Raw genomic sequence first — 25453 nt, 5'->3', positions numbered from 1 at the left:
TCATCGTGCTTCTTGTTTTCCAATAATGCCTATATGGCTGTGCCCTCTGCTCGTTCTAAGAAAATATTATTCCAATTTCACTAACCTATTTTTTGCGAAAGACCAAGATAATATGAGTGTTACTTTTGCAACTATTATGTGCCGCACAAGTGATTTTAATTGCTCGACTAAATGGACCAATAGATGTACTAATTATTCAGGTATCTCTTTACTGTATTAAACTAATTAGATGGATCAGATGTATAGAATCATCTCATGTCCCATATAATTAATCAATTATTACAAATTATAGTACAATTTTGGGATGGAGGAAGTGAATACATCTACAAAATTGTGTTTGCAAATGGTAATAAATTCTATACTCTTACCTGTCCTAAATTATGGTTCCGACGACAAGAATAGGCAATGAAATGGCGGGGCCTTTATTCACAAGACCGCTCCGGCATGAGAATTATAAAACAACTAAATATTTGAGTGAAAAGTTGAGATCTAATCCTATACGTGAGAGAATTAGACTCTATTCGAAGTAATTGCTTCCGAGGACAATGTCACCTTCTATTGGTAGCCAGGTTTTCCGTAATCCATTCTTCACATCCGGAGCCAATTCTTAGAACATGGCAACTTGCTGATTGGGCGTATGGATATAGTTCCCCAAGAGTTGTGGACGAACATCTCACACAGTCGTATGCCTTAAGGTCTATCACGTGTGTACCAAAATAGACGAGAGCTGTCACTATTGTCCTATGGAGGGCGAGGCATCTAGCCGACCTTTAGAGTACTTGATTCCAGTTGATCGGCTATACACTAGGAAAGGACGGCAACTTCCAACATGCATATAGCTTACTTATCCCTTCTAATATTAGACACAACAGAGATGCTACTTCAATCATCGTAGACCAAATATCACGATCATTTGAATAAGAACGGGTGCACGTCCCATTTTGTGGATCCAGAGATCATCAAAATCATTGCTAAAATTTCAAAGTAGACTTCAAGCCAAGCCACTTTTCTTTTGGCATTCCAAACCCACAAACCGAAGTCTCCATCTCCACATAAAATGTTTAAATAAATTTAACAGTTATGTGAAAAGGTGCAGATGATCAAGAAACCGTGCACCTAATTTTCTTCGCTTTTCTAATCAATTACATCATTTTGGGTATCTTCAGTCGGTTACGATTGTGGGGAGCTTATATTCGGGGAGATGACAAATGAATTTATTATGTTATAGACTACATTTTTTAGTTATATATATAGAAATTATAGTTTATCAACTCATTATGTAACAAAATTTAATCTTAAAAATGGAACGTAAAAATATTATTGTATCTAGATAGCTTGAAATTCATAATTTAAAACTGGTAACAATGTTCAGAAACGTCTGGGATCCGTATAAGCCATTAATTCTCGAATCATGCTTGTTGTACAATGATTTTTACAACAAGTTTGACAACATGCTACGTGGCAGGTTATCATTTGACAGTTTGAAAAATATTTTATCTTTCCCATCAACACTTTTTTGACACCTACACCATTATCAAGCATGTTGTACAAATGGCTTATTCCTTAATTTTCACCCTATTTAGAGACGTCTGGGCCTCCCCGTGAACTGTCCCAATTTGGGCTCGGGCTAGTACAAGAAGCTTAGCGGGTTCGTACTGGCCTACCCATGAGAATCCGATCCAGACTCTGAATCCGAATCCGTTTTATCTCCCTCATCATCTCACAGAGGACCATAACCTGCCAAAACCCGTATCCGATTTGGGACTGGGGCTCTCTCCTCTCATCCATGGCGTCCCTGTCATTGTAATTATCAAATATCCAAAGAAAGCTTAAACAAAAACTAAGCTCATGGCGGCAAATCTTCTCTCAAACCCTATACTTTCACCTTCTTTCCTTGGTCATCAACTGTAAGTTTTTTGCTACATTTCATGAATTAATTTACATTTTTTGTATTAATTCGATATATAATCTTGTTCGTAGATTATTATTCCTTTCTTTTCTAAAAAAGAAACTTTATTTTTGATGCAGTTCAGCTCAAGGTAAGTCGAAGAGAATAACGCCGTGCAGCTTCAATTTTCGGGGTCCTAAATGTGCTGTGGATACTCCATATGAAGGTAAATTTACCTGATCTAGGAAAGAATTCAAGCACAAATAGCATGTCTGGCCAAGCTTAAAACTTTTACTTGCTAGGATATTTACTTATAATTAAATAAGTTAGAAATGAGTCACGCTTCGGTATAAGAAAGTTACTTATTTTGGCACTTGACAATAAGAAAATATCAATTTAACATTAATTATTTTGGGTTTTTGAATATTTATAGGTAATATTTCAAAATTTCCTCGGGTTAATGTCTGGGATCCTTATAAGCGGCTGGGTATAACTACTGATGCCTCCGAGGAAGAAGTTTGGAGTGCTCGGAATTTTTTGTTGAGCCAGTATGCTGGTCATGAGAGAAGTGCTGAATCAATAGAAGCTGCTTTTGAGAAACTGCTGATGAGCAGCTTCAGGAATAGGAAGAAAACAAAGATCAACTTAAAGACGAGGCTAAAAAAGAAAGTCGAGGAGTCTCCGCCTTGGGTTAAGAACTTGCTTAGTTTTGTGGAAGTACCCCCACCTGTAATCATTTTAAGAAGATTGTTCCTATTTGCATTTATGGCGTGCTGGAGTGTGATGAATTCTGCTGAAGCTGGGCCTGCTTTCCAGGTTCGTTTTACGTCTCTGACTCGTGATAAAGTTATCATTCAATTTCCACTCAAACATGTTCCACTTAGGGTTGCTTGCCTGGGAGAGTACAGAATATTGTCATTGGCTAAGATCCCATTTTATACAACTATTTTACTCTCACTGCTATTTGTTGGGAAGTTTTATGTTAGATTCTTTGAGAACACATAGTTCACAGTAAATTGACAATAAATTTTGGATATATGTTAATTCATCAGTTGATTGTGTTCCCTAAATGCCTCTAGGTAGTTAATTTTGTCTAAGTTCGGTAAAATGATTGCCTGTGTTGCAGAAATAAGATTCCTAACTTCAGTTTTGGGAAAAGAACTGACCCGGGGAAGCTAGTAATCGGCAGTAAAGAGACAGATACAGAGAAATTGCAGTAAGAAATATCAGGCTTCAACTGTTTAGATGATCCAGAAGAGCTAATATGTTGGCATTATTGTAAAACTGAATTTAGGAGCTTGTACGTTTCCGTTATGAACTATTTATAGAACGAAATTTGCCCAATTTAACAAAAGAGAAAACTGCTGTTGGCATCTCAACTACAAGATCAAGCTACATATTTAAAATAGGACTTAGTTCTTCTTGGGGTGGGGGCGCTCCGGCATGAGAATTATAAAACAACTAAATATTTGAGTGAAAAGTTGAGATCTAATCCTATACGTGAGAGAATTAGACTCTATTCGAAGTAATTGCTTCCGAGGACAATGTCACCTTCTATTGGTAGCCAGGTTTTCCGTAATCCATTCTTCACATCCGGAGCCAATTCTTAGAACATGGCAACTTGCTGATTGGGCGTATGGATATAGTTCCCCAAGAGTTGTGGACGAACATCTCACACAGTCGTATGCCTTAAGGTCTATCACGAGCTTTCTGCAATCTAATAGATCTTGAAATTATATAGTTAGTCGAATGTTTCTGGATTGACCTCCTCCCACAGTTTTGATTTGCTACCTTCCTTCCCTCTATACAATCCCAGGACAGCGACATCAAAACTTTAATCAATAATATAAAATTTTCCTGAAAGTAAGTCGTCTGTCCTTTAATAAATAACATCATTTTAAAATCACTTGACATTTCAGAATGCGTTACTAGATATTATTGAATTTCAGTCCAGGCTTGTGTGCATACATCAGATCATATTGTAAACCCTTCCAACTCATCTACATAAGAAAGAGGCTATATAGAATTGTTTGCAGTGGCTAGCAGAGGGATCTCTGAGCATTTATGAAATACAAAGTGCGGGGAATTCGCCAAGGTCTCTTGGGAGCCAAAGTGCAAAATGAGAACATATTTTGTTGAAGCAAAGAACGTCATATTCAACGACAATTCTCTATACATGCACATTATATTCAACAATATATGAAATTGCAGCAACTTTATGCAAACACCTGTTATTTAAACAGAATCCGCCACATAGTAACTTCATGTGAATATATTATGCGTGTTTCAGCATTTGATCCAATTGCAGCAACAAATATCCATACAATTTAACAAACTAAAATAAAGCCTTTTCATGCGCTTCACTCTTCTTTGAACCTGGCCCCTGGCGCTCTTTTACTCTTCAACTCTATTAAAATAGCTAAGTTGTACCATTGCCGCCTTTGAAAAAACTATTGGACATTCACCAAACATTGTGATGCAATTCATTCTTTGAGGCTTACGAAAGATGATCTCATGGATGGTTGCCAGTGTTCAATTCTTCTCACGGAATCAGTATCAAGCATCTGCGTCATAGGAAATGTTTGCTTCTCACTCAAAAATAAGAACTTTTCGGCATCTTAACATTTTTCTTATCGTTTGTCTAATTTATCATCACATGGTTCACCATATGACCTTGGCAAACTTCTCGTGTGTTACAATCAAACTTAGGCTCTACTTGTTTTCCTTATTTGAACTGATTATTATTTGAAGAGGAAGGATAGATCCTAAGCTAACTTAATGGTTGCTAAAGATCTAATCTTTGGATCTCAAAATGAACTAAGCAAAGTACTGAAAAGGATTCCAAAGGCCACTCCCAAATTTATCAAGACTATAGCTTTGTTTTTTGTTGAACTAATTGTATTTGAAAATAAATTAGGAAAATGATATAAAAAAATGGGTTATTTTTAAGAGTAATGCTATTCAGGCCATCAGTCTATCATTGATCACTGGCATATTGTCCAATAAAACTATATTTTATTTTTATGTATTGGACAATGTGGCATTGATCTCACTGTCATATTTTTAATTATACCATGTGTTTGTGTAGCTAAACATCATATTTTTGGTGGTTGAAAAATTGAAAAAAATTGTAGATTCCATGAAATATATGACTAGAATTAATTATTGACTTTGACTTAAGATTGTTGTCAACTTTTAAAGCTGTACCAAACAGGGGCATAGTAGTCAAAACTTTGTAATTAAGCAATTTCCTAAATCTTAAAGTACGGTGATCGACAAAAGCTTTTATCTAGAAGGAAGTAATGTACTGTCTGGTTATATACGAAATAGAGTAAAAGAGATGGAGAAACCTGTGAGTGCTTGTTTAGAGCATCAGTTTCCTCTGGTGGATTGAACTTGTCCTCCAGTTCTTAGCTTTCTGCAATCTAATAGATCTTGAAATTATATAGTTAGTCGAATGTTTCTGGATTGACCTCCTCCCACAACAAAAGCTTTTATCTAGAAGGAAGTAATGTACTGTCTGGTTATATACGAAATAGAGTAAAAGAGATGGAGAAACCTGTGAGTGCTTGTTTAGAGCATCAGTTTCCTCTGGTGGATTGAACTTGTCCTCCAGTTCTTAGCTTTCTGCAATCTAATAGATCTTGAAATTATATAGTTAGTCGAATGTTTCTGGATTGACCTCCTCCCACAGTTTTGATTTGCTACCTTCCTTCCCTCTATACAATCCCAGGACAGCGACATCAAAACTTTAATCAATAATATAAAATTTTCCTGAAAGTAAGTCGTCTGTCCTTTAATAAATAACATCATTTTAAAATCACTTGACATTTCAGAATGCGTTACTAGATATTATTGAATTTCAGTCCAGGCTTGTGTGCATACATCAGATCATATTGTAAACCCTTCCAACTCATCTACATAAGAAAGAGGCTATATAGAATTGTTTGCAGTGGCTAGCAGAGGGATCTCTGAGCATTTATGAAATACAAAGTGCGGGGAATTCGCCAAGGTCTCTTGGGAGCCAAAGTGCAAAATGAGAACATATTTTGTTGAAGCAAAGAACGTCATATTCAACGACAATTCTCTATACATGCACATTATATTCAACAATATATGAAATTGCAGCAACTTTATGCAAACACCTGTTATTTAAACAGAATCCGCCACATAGTAACTTCATGTGAATATATTATGCGTGTTTCAGCATTTGATCCAATTGCAGCAACAAATATCCATACAATTTAACAAACTAAAATAAAGCCTTTTCATGCGCTTCACTCTTCTTTGAACCTGGCCCCTGGCGCTCTTTTACTCTTCAACTCTATTAAAATAGCTAAGTTGTACCATTGCCGCCTTTGAAAAAACTATTGGACATTCACCAAACATTGTGATGCAATTCATTCTTTGAGGCTTACGAAAGATGATCTCATGGATGGTTGCCAGTGTTCAATTCTTCTCACGGAATCAGTATCAAGCATCTGCGTCATAGGAAATGTTTGCTTCTCACTCAAAAATAAGAACTTTTCGGCATCTTAACATTTTTCTTATCGTTTGTCTAATTTATCATCACATGGTTCACCATATGACCTTGGCAAACTTCTCGTGTGTTACAATCAAACTTAGGCTCTACTTGTTTTCCTTATTTGAACTGATTATTATTTGAAGAGGAAGGATAGATCCTAAGCTAACTTAATGGTTGCTAAAGATCTAATCTTTGGATCTCAAAATGAACTAAGCAAAGTACTGAAAAGGATTCCAAAGGCCACTCCCAAATTTATCAAGACTATAGCTTTGTTTTTTGTTGAACTAATTGTATTTGAAAATAAATTAGGAAAATGATATAAAAAAATGGGTTATTTTTAAGAGTAATGCTATTCAGGCCATCAGTCTATCATTGATCACTGGCATATTGTCCAATAAAACTATATTTTATTTTTATGTATTGGACAATGTGGCATTGATCTCACTGTCATATTTTTAATTATACCATGTGTTTGTGTAGCTAAACATCATATTTTTGGTGGTTGAAAAATTGAAAAAAATTGTAGATTCCATGAAATATATGACTAGAATTAATTATTGACTTTGACTTAAGATTGTTGTCAACTTTTAAAGCTGTACCAAACAGGGGCATAGTAGTCAAAACTTTGTAATTAAGCAATTTCCTAAATCTTAAAGTACGGTGATCGAGAGCATGGTTGTATGGGGCTTATTTGGTGATTATATGCAGGAGAGAAAAAATATGTTTGCTCTGAGACTATGCTTGCTGGACATTTTCCCATTAGAAAATGTTAGAATGACTAGAAAACTATTAGGTTCGTGCCAGTCATAAGTTCCAATTGCCTGCTATACTTTGTGTAATGGAAGTGATTGCTTGGAGGAATGGATTTATTTTATATTTCTGGCATATGAAAAATTTGAAAAGACCTTTACTTTCGTTTTCCCGACATATCTACTTTTAGAATGTTCAATGATGCTGTTGCTCTTATCATTAAGACTATCCTATAATGCATGTTCCTTGGAGGTATAATGCATTCATGCTTATGTAATTATGTTTACATCTATACTAACAATTTAATTTCAAACACTTGAATGTTGTCAACTGGCATATTTTGATTATGTATAATTTTCCCTGCGCAGGTGGCGTTGTCTTTGGCAGCTTGCATATACTTCCTCAATGACAAGACCAAGAGCTTGCCTAGAGCTGCTATTATTGGGTGAGTTTTATGGGAGAAGGGCTCTTTAATTTCCCTTTTTCCCCCAAATATCAGATTCACTGCGCTATTAGTTACTTATTGTCGAATATTTGTTCTATTCATGGCAGATTCGGGGCTCTTGTTGTCGGCTGGATATGCGGTTCTTTCTTGGTTCCATTGATCCCATCGTTTCTGTTGCAACCCACTTGGAATCTTGAACTTCTAACGTCACTGGTAGCGTATGCTTTCATGTTTTTGGGATGTACTTTTCTCAAATGAAACTTCACTGCCTGTCTTTTGACCATGCCATCCTTGTGGAACATGTAACTGCAACTGTTTTACAAGTTCCATTGTACTTCAATCATGGTTTTTGTTAATCGTGATATAGATTTTGAGAATAGAGTTATCGTGCATTCTTCACGAGTTTCTTTCTTTAATGGTCATTATCCTTATAAGCTCTTGTACCACCTTGTTTTATAATGGTGTGTGTGTGTGTGTAACTGTGTATTATGAATTTTTGTATTTGTAAAATTGATGAAACGAATATGAAGATGTGTTTTCAATGTTGCTTATCCCACATTTAGGGCCTGTTTGAGCCACATTATTTTTCAAAAATATATTTTGGAATAGTAAATTAATAAAGAATATGCAGTTTAAAAATAAGAAAAAGTTTTGGGTTAGTAGATAATATTATTTTATTGAAGAATGTGTGATTGAAAAAAAGAGAAAAATATATTTTAAAAAAAATGGATCTCAAACGAGAGCTTAGGTAGAACTCACTTTACGTAATGTGGTTTTAACAATTGGTATTAGAGTATCCACCCTTTGGGACAACGGGTTCTGTACACGAGTTGCTAAGTTTTGAGGTTTTTGAAATTTTATTCTTAAAGTGAAGTAGATGAAGCAACAAAAAGAATTGTGAATTTTTCCTGTTGGGGGATCAGAATGTTTTTCCTTGGATATGGAAAATTTCGTCGACCAGATTTTATCAAAATCTTTAGAATCTGCTCAAAAGTTTTGTTGAACAACCCATAACATCAATAAACTTTATATTCTACCTCGCTAAATATCCTTCATCATCAAACCAATAACTATATAAATAACTAAAAAATTGTATTGAAAGTAGTCACATCACATAAAAATAAATAAAAGAATAAGTAAATCAACAGCACCAGAGTTTATTGAATCCAGTTTTCCACAATTAACACCTAATTAATTAAGCAGGGACACTGTATTTCGAGTATCCACGGTAAGAATTGCTTCTGAGCGCACAGCATCCAATGGAGTAGACAATAATAACAATAACTAGGATAATAGAATTGATGATGGCTATAATTCTCCAATCTTTCTTAATATTATCAAGTACTGCTATTTTGCAAGACTCGCAGTCGAAACAGAGTTCTTTCTGGACGTTGCTCCATATCTTGCAATCTTGATCGAACACAGCTGGGCCAGTCTTCGGCGCTATCCAATAGGTTGCATTCTTGGACTGGAAGCCACAGTAAGCCGGTGGCTTGCAGCAACCCGACTGCATGCAAGAAATTGGTGAAAGATGATCTCACTCACACACACACACTTCCAACACATAAATAACATGCTTATCGAAACAAAAACTACAACACATTTTAAGTTTTATTCTCAATAAACTCTCGACTCCGCCAATGTTATCATAACTGATCTCTATCGCGAGTAATAGAAAAGAGTTGAAGGTATTTGACATTCGGTAGAATTTTGTAAAATCTTATAATAAGAATCTTAAAATCGAGATGCAATATTCATTTAGTTTAAGAAACTCGTGAAATCAAGTAGAAGTTTAAGAAAGGCGATTAATTAGTTTCCTTTCACAACATAATTAATTAAAACACAATTAGAAGTAATTGTCATTGATTGTATAATCCTACTTAGGAAAGAAATCCAAGAATATCATTGAGATATTGATTAATTAGAGTTTGAAAATATGGTTGGATAACCAAGTTTTAAGATCTTTCAAAAAATAATAGAAAATCCAAATATCCTCTACCAATACTCTATGTGTTTATCCTTCACATGATAGTAAATAAATAAACAAATTATAAGCAAAACATAATCTGCTTTTTAGTTTTCAATCCATATTTCTGCAAGCAATTATTTATGTGCAGTGCATGCATGTGAAATCTACAGTAGTGACATTAATTTTAAATTCTTGCGTAACATAATACTATGCACGATGAGATAGAAAAAAAAAAACAGACACAATACATATATGATACGATGATACAGAAACAAAGACAAAAGTGATTATGAACAAAATCGAAATACATATGATACCAAGAGATAATGACAACAGGGGACACAGATTATGAATGAAATGGACACATTTTATGGACAAAATCAGAAAACATACTCTATGATGAGATAGAAACAAAGAAATAGACGAATTAATACCTGAATTAGAGACAGGTTATGTACGTAAAACTCCTTGCCCTTCTTCTCCATTAAATGCTGACACAAATCCACATCAACCAAACAATTCTTGACTTCACCCCAGTTTTCTGAATTAATCACATAATTCTGCAACCAACGCGAATAATCTCCCAGTCTGTGTTCTCCAAACCCTTTTCCGGACAGTGCTTTTCCAACGTTTTTATTCGTGACAAAAACTGTAAAAATTGTAAAAGCCGCCAATCCGACAATAAGCAAGAACAAAACCAGAAGATAAATCCACATGAAAAATGAAAGTCTGCAGCAGGATCCCAATAAGCCTAGTAATGAAACGATTAAAAGAGCTAAACCCAGAAATAATAGAGGCTTTCGGAGAGTTTCCTGACATGGGGCGTTAGACTGTGTTCCCAACCAAAATGAAAACCCAATGGCCGCTACAGAAATTACGAATGTAAGAATGTTTAACAGTGTTATGATTCCATTGCTGATACGAACCATTTTCCTTGGTTCTTTCTGTCAATTTTCGCTTTTGAAATGGAAAATGATCAGATCAAATTAGATCACTAGAGAGAAAAGGCAAAACCCTGGGATCTGGTGATGATTTTCTTGAGTTTTTTTCTCGTCTTTTGAGTGCGTAAATATGCGGAGTGGGGGATGAGGTGGGGGTGGAGGAAAAGATGGGGTGTATCTATGGAGGAATTCTTGTAACGGTGAAAAACGGTTTTTGTATGGGAATTTGAATTAAGATAATTTCTGTGTAGGTCCCCAATGTTTAACATATGTAAAATAAGTCCTTTACTTTCATATCTTGACAGGTCCATCCTCAATCTTCAAATCATAATTTTCATTGTCCGTATATTTTACCCTCACAAGTCACAAATAGTGGTCACATGTCAATTTAATGTCCATTTAGATGGAGTCTTTAAGGACTCTCTGCACCATGAACAAAAAGTTGAGTATGGTGCTTTTCAAGATTTCAAGGTTTCGGATCTATTTGCATATATCACAAAAGTTAGGGACCTAGTTACAGTTTTCTCATTGCAAATTGCGATTCCTATTTTTGAGCCCACTATTGACAAAATCTACTGAACTACCATGATTGATGGGAGTTTGAGGAGTGGTAAGTTGGGTAATTTGAATTGGATTTAATTACAAAAGCTGAGGTGTACAATTAAGAGTTTAACACACATTAAATAGTTATTAAGAAAAGAAGTGTCCAACATTAACTGTTCTGTAGGCAATTAATTTGCCAGTTTCATTAATGATAAATTCATTATAAAATTGTTAAAATAAAATAAAATTTGAAATTATAGTTTATAGAATATATAAGTAGGAACGATCGTGTTACATTTACATGATGTCATAAGATATAATCGAGTCAAAAAAATTTCAATCAAATAAGAAAAAATTCTCTCTTTTTGATACATTTGTATATGAATTATTATACAACTCTTTATGTACAAATAGCATTATTCAAATAGGAATAAATATACCAATAAAGTTAGAACACAAGGTTTACAGAAGGGTTATTGATTTAAATGCTTTATAGCATTGCTGGTAGATAATGAAAGTAGATATTTTATCAAATTAAAATGGATAGTACAAAAAAATTTTGAATATATAACAATGAAATATTAAATTGTGAATGTTTCGGCACTTTTTTCCAAAAAAAAAAATTTATTTTTCCTCGAGCTCAATTTTTGCCACACGCCCTCCCAATAAAATAATATTATACTTGGACCTATAATTTTTTATTTTTTCAATTTTTTACCACACATTTTCCAAAAGTAATAATTTTTAACTTCAAATAATCTCTTCCAAACAGAAACTGAATCAAATGACGTATATGTACTACTTAATTGCAATGGACAAGCCACTTATTTCTTGTCGATCAACCACATAGGGGTAAATGGGAGCATCCTCATTATGGGCACTTGCCATGATATGGGGACGTGTATTACTCCCGGCTCACCTTCGGCGGGCATTAACTGCAACGATTTCAAAGGTGAATTTGGTCGATATGTCATTATCAAATCAAAATGTAAAACAAACCAACTTTTTCTACGAAGAAAAAAGAAAAGAAAGGGTTAGATATATAATAATAACTTTAAAAGTTAAAAGTAAATTTTATTTTTTTATAAAAATAATTTATTAATTGAAATATTATATATTCTCAAATTTTCTCTTCTTTAAACAAATAAACCAAAGATATAATAATCCCAACCTTTAATTTAAGCTAATCTAACTGTCTAAATCTATTAAAGCTTAAATTGGTGTTTGGATGTATAAAGATTTTAAAAACATAGATAAATCTACACCATTAGATTAGCTTAAATTAAAAACTACAATTATTTGCTATATCCATTGATAAGAAAGCTTATATTTGAGACTTCGTACTTCATTTTGAGAATTTTCAAAATTCGATTGATTTAGTGCAATCAGTTCATCAGTTTTCAACAAAAAGGGACCAATTTTTTCATTGATAAGAAGAGTTAGTTCCTTGTCATTTTTCATCTATGATGCTTGGTGAAAACTGTGCAAATTGGAATTTACTCCTCCATCCAATTTTAGCTTATGCGCAGTATCAAAGCACGAACAGAATTGTTTCCATTTCAAAAGAATGGTTACACATTATGATTGCACAATCAACTTTCAATCACAAAAACTGTTCGAATCTTCAAGTCATCACATAGCTCTCCAGAAATTATTCCTCACACAATTTTGAACACTGGTCCGAATTGGAAAACAAAACCTGACTTATTAAAAAAAAAGGGCATATGAAGGTCACGTCACGAATTAAAAGTATTAATGCTTGGCCTTCCCAGATAATTTCCATAGTTGAGCTAGCTTGTGCAACTACAATAAAGACTGATGACCAGCTTGCTCATTTTATGAAGCTTGATGACAAATTTGCTACTCAAGCAATAGGTTGGAGACTAAAGGCCGATTATTCCTTAACTTTATACTAGTTAAAAAAAAGAAAAAAAGGAAAAAAAAAAGAAACTGATTATTAGAAGGTTCTTTGTTTCTTCAGTAACGTAGGTAAATATGAAAAAGCACCTTCAGGAGCGTTGACGAACAAAATTTAATTTTAGATAGGGAGAAAATTATATTTTCCTTCAAGGAGAAAAATTCAAAAACAATTAGGCAGGTATAGGATTCTTACATCAAGAAACATGTAAAACAGCATACCTATGCAGTAGAAAGATTTCTAATGTCTATATCTCATCCAGAAACTGTTGAAGATCGTCCAGTTTTCCATTAAACAGGCCTACAAAATTCAAGTCAGCATTTAGTATTCTTCAAAATCATTCAACATTAACACAGAACCTGGCAACTTGCCATAATAATTACCCTTGCCTAGATTCATTTGAAACATGTCTTCTTGTGGTATACGCAACCTTTTTGCTCTGATGCTTTGAATTTCATCCATACTTCTCCTATTCAGCTTCTCCAATTTAGAACGGAATTCCAACGCAGTAGTAGCTAACTCTGTTGAAAGAAGAATCTACTTAAAAGTTTGAGATTTGATATAATATTAACCCAAGTGTGAACTGATTAAAGAAGTCAGAAAATCTTGCAAATTAGACCTCAGATATTCAAGCTATTCTCAAAAGGACAATGCTATTTGTACACTCTATTTGAACATCATTGTTGACATTACAAGTGTTGTCAACAATTAATTGGGTGAAAAACTGTCCAAATTTTAAACTGTTTAATGGTGCACTGCCACATGACAAAGTTTAAATCCCTCTATAAGAGTAATTTTGGGAAGAAAATCATTTTTTATGTCAATTCATGGGCCCCACACATATTAAAGATAAAGCTACGGTGCCATTTTTCTATTTACGGTAAATGACTTACAATATATTCTAAAAGTCCATAATGCCCATTTATGCAACTGAGAGAGGCAATGAATTCACAGCATTGTCGGCAATTGTTCTAGACAACGACCGATGGGTACAGTACTTTTCTAAAAGGAGTTAGATTACATGAATAAACAAATGATATTTTATTGTGCTAAAAGTCATATTTTTCCTTTTAATTCTAGTTTAATCAGTCCCAAACAAGCGCTAAAAGATGGTGTACACCATGATATATACCAAACATAATTGTCCTCAAAAGGACAATGTCATTTGTACATTCCTTTTTGTACATTATTGTTGACATTACAAGTGTTATCAACAATTGATTGGATAAAAAAATGTCCAAATTTTAACCTATTCAATAGTGTATTGTCACGTGACAAAGTGTAAAAGATAGTGTATATTAGATGGTGATTGATTATATAGCTTTCCTTGTGTAGGCATGATTTATAGATTTCCTACTATATCTCCCAATTGCAATTTTATGTCCTCGTATATTCATATAAACGTATATAAATAAAAGACAAAAAGGAGAAAGAGATTACGTAGCCTAAATACTGTTATAGTATCAAAGCCTTAGAAATTTTCAAACTTTTGGTCTTCTCATATGCTTCCAAACCCCATCTGTGGTCGAAGGGTTATTCATCGTGGTCGACAATTGTAATCAGCCTTCTGTTCGTCAAAGTGGGAACTTTCAATTGATGTCTATCGCTTCTTTTCACTACCGGTTTGACTGCTCTTGGTGTTGTCACGTTACTTTGTGCCGTTTGAGGTTGAACTCAATAGTTCCGACATCTCTGGAGTTAGGTCTTAGTTGCAGTAGGTTATTTCTGGCAACCATGCTACATATACACTATCATTTACACTCTTTCACATGACAATATCTACACTCTTGATTTTAAACTCATCCATCACATCACTGCATGGATTTCCTCCACATAGGAAAGAATGTCATCCGAAGTGGTAAGGCAGGATGTACATATAGCATTATTCTATTTCTGGTGTCATCTATGGGATTAGAGTATTTTTGGTGTTTTGCATCTTCATTTTTTGGATATCACGGGTGACACTCTTTCGTAATTCAGACCGAAGTTTAAATTGTGGTTTTGGATTGAAGTTTGGGCTGTGTTTGTATTCGATTTACTGAAAAGAATTACTTTTCATGGGCTTTTCACTTTCAATCATTAATTGAAGTCAAAGGTGATTGGTGGGAACATATTGATGGAAATCTCCCACCTCCTAATCAAGAGAAGGATAAGGAAAGGTATCTTGCGTGGAAAAACAAGAATTCTCGAATTATGACCTGAATCATTGGATTGGTTGATGCACAGATTATTCTTAATCTCAGGTCTTACAAGTCAGCCCGTGCTATGTGGGAGTTCTTGAAGAAGATCTATACTTAAAGCAACAATACTCAACGACTTCAATTGGAATTTAAATTAGCAAATCTTTCTCAAATTCCCGTTCTATTGAAGAATATTATACAAGTTTTTCTGATCTTTAGGTTAAGTACACAGATATCACCTATGCCTCGATTTCACCTAACAATTTGCAAGCTATCCAAATTGTACACAAAGTCACAAAAAGGGATCAATTTCTTATGAAATCGTTAGCTGAATTTGAACCCATTAGGTCTAGCCTTATGAATTGCAAGTCCATTCCAATACTGAATGGTTTTTTAGGAGAATTAATGATGGAGGAACGTCTTATCACTCGTACCTCTTTGGAACAACAACAAAATCATGTAACAGCAGTTCCTATTACATATGTGGCTCAATGGAGATTCAAGCCTTGGGATATGTCTAATGTGCAGTATCATAATTGTATAAGGGTTCGATCACATGGCTTTTCAGTTCCCAAAAAAATTTGTAATTATTACAATAAGCCTGATCATTTTATTAAGGAGTGCCCCACTCGTCCTTCACGTAAGATTGGAGCAAGTTATGTTGCTACTGCCACTTTCACCTCTAGTTCTGCTCCACCACTTGTTTCGGTTCAAGTTCAAGCCTCTCCCAATTCTTTTCAAACTCCCATCACGCTTGAGATGATTCAACAAATGGTTATCTCTGCATTGTCCGCTTTAGGTGCCTTAGGTAATCTATCAACTACTCATTCTTTTTAATTATTGAACTTAGGTGCTTCTAATCATATAACTCACGGTCTTTTATGTTTAGTAACGTTAGAGCATATGCTGGACCACTCAATATACCTACTGCCGATGATAACAATCTTCCTATCTCAACCATAGGAATATATCACCAGATTTGTGTAACGTTTTAGTCTCTTCTGATTTATCAACTAATCTTACATTTGTTAGACAACTTGTTGATAATAATTGTATTGTATCCTTTTCTTCTTTTGGTTGTCATGTGCAAAGACCGAGTGCCTAAAAGGATGATTGTAAAGGGGACCTAAGGAGAGACGTCTCTTTCCTATATCACCAACGCCTATTTCGCCTTTTTCTTTTATTTGTAATTCTGCCACTTTAGATACCTTTGATTGGTATAAAAAATTGAGACATCCCAATTCTAAAGTGTTAGAACATTTGTTAAACTCTAGCTTACTTTGTAATAAAAATGGTGCTTCAATTTCATCTCTCTTGATTGTGCTTCATTTAAACTTCTTAAAAGTAAAGTTTTACGTTCCCATCACATGGTTCTCGTACCTTGCATATTTTCGATATTGTTCATAGTGATGTATGAGATTTTACACCCGTGATTTCTCATGCTCATTATAAATACATTATTACTTTTATCAATGATTATAGTCGCTTCACAAAGGTTTATTTTCTTCATACAAAGAGTGAGGTCTCATCTACTTTTCTAACTTTCCTTGCTCTCATTGACAATCAATTTTCCTCCTCGATCAAAGCCTTAAGATCTGATTCAAAAAGTAAATATATATCTAGTACCTTTCAATCTTTGTTACAAACAAAATGTATTATTTCTCAACGATCTTGCCCTTCGACCTCTCAATAAAACTGGGTGACAAAATACAAGAATTGCCACCTTCTTGATATGGTTCGAGCTCTTCTGATTAAGTCTTCTTTTTCCTCTTACTTTTGGTGTGAAACATTGTCTATTGTGTATTTCATAAACCGTTTACCTTCTCTCACTCCTTAATAATGCTTCTCCATTTTATAAACTCTGGTCATCATCCCAAATTTCTCATCTCTATCCCTTTGGTTGTGTATTTACTATCACGTGAAATGATGAAACTCACCACCCAACCTGTCAAGTGTGTCTTTCCAGGGTATGGTGGGATTCAAAAAGAGTACGTCTACTATGATCCTAAATCACAACGAATTCAAATTTCTCATAATGTTTTTTTTGGGAAAACAATCTTTCTTCAATTCAGAGCCTATGGTTTCCCTCCTTTGTTCTCTGTCTTGCCTGTTTCTCCATAGAAACAAGCCGAGTTTTGTTTACATTGGCAAGTATGCTATACTTATCACAATCCAAAGCTTCTTTCTTAGACTACTGTCCTTCCAAGCCTCTTCATTCCTCCATCTACAACATCAAATCCTGCCCAAATGATCTATGGCCTCCCGTTCCTCTTCATCACACTTCTCGTGTTCTTCGACCACTTGATAGGTATGATTTTTTTCCCATAGTTCTATGACTGCTACTTTAATTTGGTTTACATTAATTTCTCCTATAGATAGACTATGAAACAAGAGTATTGACAATAGGTGATGAAAGCAGAACTTGAGGCTTTTGAGGCCAACCAAATCTGGGATCTTGTGCTATGTCCACATACTGTAAAACCTATTGAAAGTAAATGGAAATATTCCATCAAACTTTGTTTCAATGGTTCTCTTGAGCACTATAAGGCTCAGTTGCTGTAGATAATCGTCAAGAGTATGAAGTAGATTATGATAAGACTTTTGCTCATGACCATTGTTCGCCTCTTATTATTGCTTGTTGCTTTCCATTCAAGGTCTTTACATCAAATGGATGTGAATAACGCGTTCTAATATGGAGACCGCAAGGAAGACATTTATATGAAGCTTCTATCTAGTATGTCTCTTCCCTAAGCTAATTCTGTATGTAAGCTAATACGCTCTTTGTATAGTCTTAAACAAGCCCATCGAGCATGGTTTGACAAGTTTTGTAACACTCTTTTGGATTTTTCCTTTACTCAAATTCAACATGATGCATTTTTATTCCTTCACAAGAATATTGCTAGCATCGTTTGTTTGTTGATATATGTAGATGATATTATTATCTCGTGATTGATTATTGATTTTATAGGTTTCCTTGTATACGCATGGTTTATAGCTTTCTTTCTATACCTCCCAATTGTAATTTTGTTCATATATTCATACAAACATATATTGCTAAAAGACGAAAGGAAGGAAGAGATTATTTAGCCAAAATTTTGTCAATGTACACTAAGCATGAATGTTCTCAAAAGGACAATGTCATTTGTACATCATTGTTGCGTTACAAGTGTTGTCAACAATTGATTGGCGAAAAAACTGTCTAAATTCTAAAAACTCTTCAATGGTGTATTGCCACGTAATAGAGTTTAAAAGATGGTATACAACATGATGCACACCAAGCATGATTGATCTCAAAAGAACAATGTCATTTGTACACTCTTTTTTGTATATCACTATTGACATTACAAGTGTTGTCAATAATTGATTTGGTGAAAAAACTGTCCAAATTTTAATCTGTTCAATGATATATTGCCACGTGACAATGTCTAAAAGATGGTGTACACCATGATGTATACCAAGTATGATTGTTCTCAAAAGGACAATGCCATTTGTTCAAATCCTTTTTGTACGTCATTGTTGACATTGTATACACCAAGCATGATTGTTCTCAAAATAAAATTCGCAGCAATAAGTAGTATAAACTGAGGATTCCAAAATGGTAAACCTAATACAATGTCAGGCCAAATAAACAGGACTAGAAACCACACCCAGATCAGGAAAACTGTAATAAATTTGAAACGTTATGGAAATGAATTCAGTAACTGGGTCAAATTGATTTTGACCTGGAGGTTATACTTGAGCTTATTATATTTAGACAACATTTTGAAGGTCAATGTTAATAAGAGAGAAATAAGGAGTTCACAGCACATAATAAGCAGGAGAACTTAAATCAATTGATAAGATTCTATCTATGTTCCTTCTTAGGCTTGTGAAAGGTAAATAAACTGCAAAGAAATTAAAGTTTTTAATAGTTCTAAAGCAATAGATCTTGTTCCACAACAATGGCATTTTTTTATTCAATGTGCATACAACAAGGTTGTGATCCATATCAATTGGCACATTGACAATGTATTGGCATATAAAAATTAGGTAGCATGGGAATGAGAATAGTAGGAGTAAAATGGAGACCTATTATTATTTATGAATTATGAGAATACAGAAAAGAAAAACCAAGATCACCCCAATTTCATATTTAGATTGATAAATACAATCCATCACTTCCATGAAGGCATCATGAACAGTTTGGTGAGCTAAGTTCTTTGAGCAGTATGAAAGAATTATATAACTGTTGACCATGTCCCCATGAAGTAACAAGAAGTTAAGCATTATTTCATAAACTTCAGGAAGGTCGCTAGAATCCTTTTCCACGATTCTTTTGAATACATAATAACCTCTTCCCAAATATTTAAGACCCCTTTTAAAGTAACAAGAAATTTTGGTTTGAGAGACGTAAAGAAGACTTACAGGTTCATTTCCAACTCCCAACTTATCAGAAAAGGAATTTTAGTTACCTTGTAAAGTTTTGGTGGTAGCTTGTTTCTCATATAACTGTAATGCTTCTTTAACAGATCCAGCACACTGATTGCTTGATAAAGACTGTTTTTCCAATGCAAGAAGTTCTTTGCGAAGGTCATTAGATTCTTTTCCAACCTGTTTTAGTAATTTAAGCTTCATAAGAAAAACTAAGAAAATAAATCACACAAGTTGTTATAGTCTGAAGAATCTTATTTACCAAAGTAAGCTTGTCTCGCAAAGAATTCAACTGTGCATCCAGCTCGGTATCCGCAAGAGTATCGAGATCTGACAAATCATCAGCCGATGATGGATTCTAGAAAGACATGTTCAAAGGCATTTTGAGATCCAAATTCGGTGAGTAGGGCTGGGGGTGGGATGGCGTGGGTGGAGGGGTCTGGCTTACAGAAGATGGAAGTACTGTGTTTTTCTAGCATCAAGATGTTCTTTTAATAGATGGCATACCCATTGTGTCTCTTGTTGACACTCCTAAAAATATCATATGAGCTACTTTTCCAGCAATCAGGTCACTTTTTTAGTATTGACAATCTTCAAATTTATAAAAAGGCAGGGAATACCTCAAAAAGTGGTATATTGTTTGTAAAATCATTTCAATGAGCTATTTGACTAAGATGCATATTTGTTAAACTGATACAATCACACTTAAAGAAAAGCAAACTCAAAGACTGCATGCAAAAGAATGCAACTTCAGAATGTGGAATGTCTACACTTCCAGCCAACTCAGGAACTTCTATAAATGCTATTTGGCTTGTTCAAGATCCCTAGTTTAATTATTAATTCGGCTATAGGGAACCCCACTCTGATAGCTTATTTATACTCTGATAACTTATTTATACTCTGATAACTTATTTATATGACTAGATTTAGGATGAGATGAACAAAAGGAAGACTTTTCGAAGAGATGGTGCGACAACCTACTGTCCTTTTACATTTTTGGTGTTTTAATAATTTGGTCGAGTCAACGGGTGCTTCAGAGTTGCAAATTCTGGAAAGGTTTATAAGGTACTGAGAAAATATGAGCATATAATCCCCATTGATTTATAGTAGCATAATAATTTATCAATAGTTTGAAATCTCTATCTAGAGTTTTGTTATGTCACCGGGACATATTAGAAGGGTAGGTTACTTTAATTAGTTATATGCATCTAACGTAAAGTCTTAAAGTAACCGATTTATCAGAGTTGATAACTAGAAGTGCACTATACACAAATTAATATAAATCCAATTAGTACAGCTGCTACAGCATAAGTGTGTTGCTCATCAACTTGAAGAAACCTTAACTTTTCTTCCTTCATCAAGATTGTGTCAATTCCTAAACTAGCCTTTTGCCACGAAAATAACACTTGTAAGTCTGCTATTTGGCTACGCTAAGGTTGGTGCTGCATTAATATAGATTCTAATAGTTATACAATTTTGCTCAAAATAAATTAAAATGCCAATACTAATGCTTCAGGCTGGATGTTACCTGACATTGCAGTAGTAAAATGTAAAATGGGTGAGAAAAATAGCACCCATAAGCCTGGCCAGCCATTTAAACTTTGATCATTCTAAGCATCATGCCATTTTAAAATATATAACAAATAAGAAACATCCACAATGAAATAGAAAAATATTATGTTTGGTATGAGGGAAAGTTTCAGAGGTGGAGGAAAGGAAAAATGGATTTGCCTTTCCCAAGTTTGATTAGAGGGAAAATGGGGAAGCATTATAATGGTGACATGAGTGAAATTCTAACCACGTGTTGATTTAAAAATACTTGAAATGCTGCATCATCGTATCTATTTTCCTATCACACCAAACAAGGGAATGCATTTAGTTTCTTGGCACAATGGATCCAGAGACTTTCAATCCACATTTGTTCCCACCCAATTGCTTCACTCAAAGATGGCCTGAGTTGTATGTCAGAAATGCATATAGTTATTACGCATGATTTGCTACTTCCCAAACTATCAAGCTGGTCACAACTCCAGAAGAATCTGAATTATCCCTATTAATTGATTACTACTAAGGAACATATTAAATATTCAGGAGAACAATACGCTTCAGATAATTCAGACAAATGATCAAAGGGATTAACTAAAAAAGCAACCACCAGTAAACATACGGCTTTTGTTAGAGAAAATCCTTCAGGGACATGAAAACAAAATCGAAGAGAGTATTCTTCCCACTTCTTCAACCGGTTGTCCAATGTCAACTGGACCAAATTCCGAATGTATGCCACACCCTATTGACGTAAAACAAAAGAATTTAAAAGAAACGAAAATATAAGTACAAAACAATAATTTGCATAGCAAATAAATTTATTTATTTATTTTTTATGACCGTGTTTAGGTCAGCTCATGAGCACCTTGACTAATACCACGGAGTCCTGAAATTTACTATCGGATACTCATCTCAGTGGTCCTAAAAAAACTCGAACTGGTGACCATGAGAAGAAAACCCAAGGTCTGACCACTATGCTAAGCTACCCCTCTGGATTGCAAATAAATTATGGAATTAATTGTTCCAATGGTCAACTTAGGTTCATGTTTTCGATTGCTTATTAAAATTTAAAATGTCAAGTTTTGACTACTGAACTTTGGAATATTCCGTACCTTACTCATTAGTATAACTGTTAAATTTTGAAAAATATCAAGTTTAAAGTAAATAATGTACAATATCTTTCAAAGTTAAGTGACGACAAACAACAAAAAATGTAATGAAAATCTCATAAATTATGGTGAAAAAGGAAAATAAAACTTAAAAAGATACCCGGCTTAAATCCGCAGATCGATCAGTGCCCTCAGTTTTCATTTGAGCAGAAGCCTCCCTGTAACGACAGATGATATTGCCAAAATTCTAATCAAATAATTACAGGCTTCTGTGTGCGCGTTCTGTGAATGGATTCACTTTCTTAAATACAAAAACAGCAATATAGAACCTCAAGATTCATGTGGTATGAGGGCTCAAAAAGCTTGAACAATCAATTCCATTTAAATCTTAAAACAAACAGTCCATTCCCAGATTAGTTTTCGCACTTACTCAAGGAAGTAATTGAACGCCTCGTCGGTGAGATCATCAACAAAATTAAGAACCTCATTGATGAAGAGCTGGGGGTTCAAGTTCAACGATTCGAATATCGCGTTGCTTTCGCTAACTTCCATTTTTGAGCAACTTTTCAATTCTCGAATTCACTGTGAGTCCCTGTGTACACGTGAGATAGGAAGTGCGAGAATTTAAACTATAAATCTTCTCTCCTTGTTCTAGATTTCCCGCCAGAAAGGTTTGGCTATGGAGAAAATGAAAATTTGAAATGGTACGATTAGGGGTTTTGACTATGGAGAAAATGGAGCATATTGAAAGCATGTTTGTTTCTCATTTTGATAGTAAAAATGTATTTTGTAATAGTAATTGTTGAAAAATATGTGATTGAAAAATAAGGAAAAATTTTAGTTTTGCGTGTAATATTATTTTATTGAAGAGTGTATTGTTAAAAATAAGAGAGAAAAATGTATTTTGGTAAAAATGGGTACCAAACAAGGGCTGAATAAAAATAAGGATTATTCTACTTGCATTATGGACACAGTTACGATTATAGAGTTTGTTTGGAAGTGATATTTAGAATTGATTTTTTGACCGTTAGGAAAAAAGTGGGGTTCACTTGTGAGAGATGAAGTCAAATATGACGGCTGGAATGGTGAAATAATAGTAAAAAAATCAAATTTTTTGGTGAAAAAATCGGGTCCAAACAGACTCATAGTGTCCATTATCAAACCCAAGTATTGTCCTAAAATAATACTGGAAATTGCCAAATTGGGTCGAATAGCCTATTTTCTGATACACTTTGTAATTTTTCATAAATTAAAAATAAATACTTTAACTAAAAATTTATAAACTACCTAAAACACCCTCACGTAAAAGACGACAACCAATTTTCCCTTCCTAGTTTGACAAAATCATCTTTTCTTCTCTTCTTCATTACCATAAGGTTAATGAAATGGCCAAATTACAACATTCACAATCGATACACTTCCTTCTTCTTCTCCTCTTCTTCCCCTATAGGATATGTCTGTCATTGTTATCCCAACTTTCTTGCTATCACTACGAGTTTTGACACCCTAGCGAACTGTCGTTTCATAAGAATCATTCATTCATTCCAGTTTCAGGAACCAATAACGTAGTGAGCTAACCTTAGACATGAAGACTTCATCTTTATACCTTTTTATCAGAGAAACTATTTTTAATTTTTGCTCCCCTTTTAGCTGTTTCTTCTCTTTGGGCAACAATGAAGACATGATTTCAACATGATTATTATTGTGGGATTTGATTAATTTCTTTTTACTAGAGTTTACTATGTTTATTTCGAGTATGAACCCTTTTGCTCATACGTGAATCATTTTTTTCCAATCATTACCCAGTTGAAAATTGATGAAGAAATATGAAAATTTAGCTAAAGGTTGCGTCTTACTCGTGGATGTGTTCATCAACTATTGAAAACTAATGATCAATTCTTACATTCTTATTATATTTTTTTTTATTCTTGGCACCATGGTAAAATGTGTAAAAATTTGAGGAATACTGTGTAACCTAATAATTTTGGTTATTAAGCCCTGTTTATTTTTTATACAAGAAAATGCATTATTCAACTGTTGCCAATCAAATCAGCCATAATTTTTTTGACTCTCATACTCACAGGTGGGCCCCAATCAAAGCAAGTAACGGTCCAACGTGAAAAATGAGCCCGAAACAGGGTTAAGTGTTTCATGTAGATCTACTGATTTTGTTTGCAGCTAGAGGAGAGGAAAAAGAAGAAAATATCTAAAACTATTTTTGTTTGTTCAGTGGCAAACACAATTATGTGAATAGATTATGAGAAAAACTAGGAAGGAAATCAATTACACCTCTTCTGTATGCTTCTTGACGTTATTTAGGTGTTTTCATTTTATTTATTTATTTTGGTAAAAACTTTGAATTTAAGTTTTGTAGGAAGATATAATTTTGTATTTCATTTTACATTTTTATTCATCGTTGATTGATAGTTTTAGGTAAATGAATGCGGGATCCAATGGAAAGAAACATGCTGCCTATACTTTCACTGGATAAAGTCATCTGGGACTCATTTTATTTTTATTTTGATGCTGCACACCCATTCTTCAATGCACTTTTTTTTCCGCTAGTGGACTACCTATTCGGGTGTTTATTTGGTGAAGTATTCATATCAGGTTTTTTATAGGCATACTTGAGGAGAGATTTTTTTTTTTTGTCTAATGACTACCGTCTTAGTGCTATAGAATATCAATTAGTTATAGGTTTTCAAGAGGAATATGGAATAATAACAACAAAATTACTCCTCTGTTTGGAATTGAATGATCTTACATCCTTTCTAACAAGATTGAGGGAATATTAACTAGTGAGTTGTGCACTATTATACTTAATTTAGTAGGTCACATTTTTTGTGCAGAGGTAACCAAACTCATTTATTGTTGGATCGTATTTTTTTTATTGGCTAGTGATTTTTGTGTTCCGACCTTTAACATACATACTCTCTGATATTCATGTATCTAATAAGGATTAGGTAAGGTTTTCTCAATGCACACATGAAATGATTTGCTTTCTACATTATTCAATTATTATATGTTGTCAAAGGTGATATTTGGAGTCTCATTTTTCTTTATATTCACTAGTTTTGTAACTGCACTGAGTAGAATGAGAATTGAGTCCAATAGTCCTGAAGAGTTTGGTCAAATGTCATCCTATCGTGTATCTAACTCTGAAAAGTTCGTCTTTATGTTTTAATAAAAGTAACAAAAAATACATTGCACTAAGTATCACTTAGCATTGC

The 25453-nt window shown here is 34.1% G+C and overlaps 3 protein-coding genes across 6 annotated transcripts; 1 reads left to right on the top strand and 2 right to left on the bottom strand.

The window, feature by feature from the left end:
- The first annotated feature begins 1715 nt into the window (after positions 1 to 1715).
- Positions 1716 to 8054, top strand: LOC111375606 (protein CHAPERONE-LIKE PROTEIN OF POR1, chloroplastic-like). Its single transcript, XM_022998459.1, has 5 exons — positions 1716 to 1907; positions 2029 to 2114; positions 2322 to 2704; positions 7532 to 7608; positions 7716 to 8054. Exons 1-5 carry the CDS (start codon positions 1849 to 1851, stop codon positions 7864 to 7866), a joined length of 756 nt encoding a protein of 251 aa, XP_022854227.1. The 5' UTR covers positions 1716 to 1848; the 3' UTR covers positions 7867 to 8054.
- A 664-nt stretch (positions 8055 to 8718) lies between these two features.
- Positions 8719 to 10812, bottom strand: LOC111375605 (tetraspanin-8-like). The gene is made up of 2 exons (XM_022998458.1): positions 10012 to 10812; positions 8719 to 9115 (listed from the first exon to the last, which is right to left on the bottom strand). The coding sequence occupies exons 1-2, from the start codon at positions 10504 to 10506 to the stop codon at positions 8804 to 8806; spliced, it is 807 nt and encodes a 268-aa protein (XP_022854226.1). The 5' UTR covers positions 10507 to 10812; the 3' UTR covers positions 8719 to 8803.
- A 973-nt stretch (positions 10813 to 11785) lies between these two features.
- Positions 11786 to 22972, bottom strand: LOC111375604 (protein MIS12 homolog). Of its 4 annotated transcripts, XM_022998454.1 has the most exons (8): positions 22654 to 22972; positions 22384 to 22441; positions 21737 to 21856; positions 19832 to 19927; positions 19611 to 19749; positions 13363 to 13500; positions 13201 to 13279; positions 11786 to 11996 (listed from the first exon to the last, which is right to left on the bottom strand). In XM_022998454.1, exons 1-7 carry the CDS (start codon positions 22773 to 22775, stop codon positions 13227 to 13229), a joined length of 726 nt encoding a protein of 241 aa, XP_022854222.1. In that variant the 5' UTR covers positions 22776 to 22972; the 3' UTR covers positions 11786 to 11996; positions 13201 to 13226. The 4 variants fall into 4 exon arrangements, with proteins under 4 accessions (XP_022854222.1, XP_022854221.1, XP_022854223.1 ...); XM_022998453.1 differs by lacking the exon at positions 11786 to 11996 and having other exon boundaries at positions 13110 to 13279; XM_022998455.1 differs by lacking the exon at positions 11786 to 11996 and having other exon boundaries at positions 13110 to 13279; positions 13369 to 13500.
- Positions 22973 to 25453: the final 2481 nt, after the last annotated feature.

This window comes from Olea europaea, unplaced genomic scaffold (assembly GCF_002742605.1).
Source record: "Olea europaea var. sylvestris unplaced genomic scaffold, O_europaea_v1 scaffold139, whole genome shotgun sequence".
Lineage (NCBI taxonomy): Eukaryota > Viridiplantae > Streptophyta > Magnoliopsida > Lamiales > Oleaceae > Olea > Olea europaea.
Note: the sequence above shows the minus strand (reverse complement) of the source record. Positions and strands in the feature narration are given on the sequence as shown.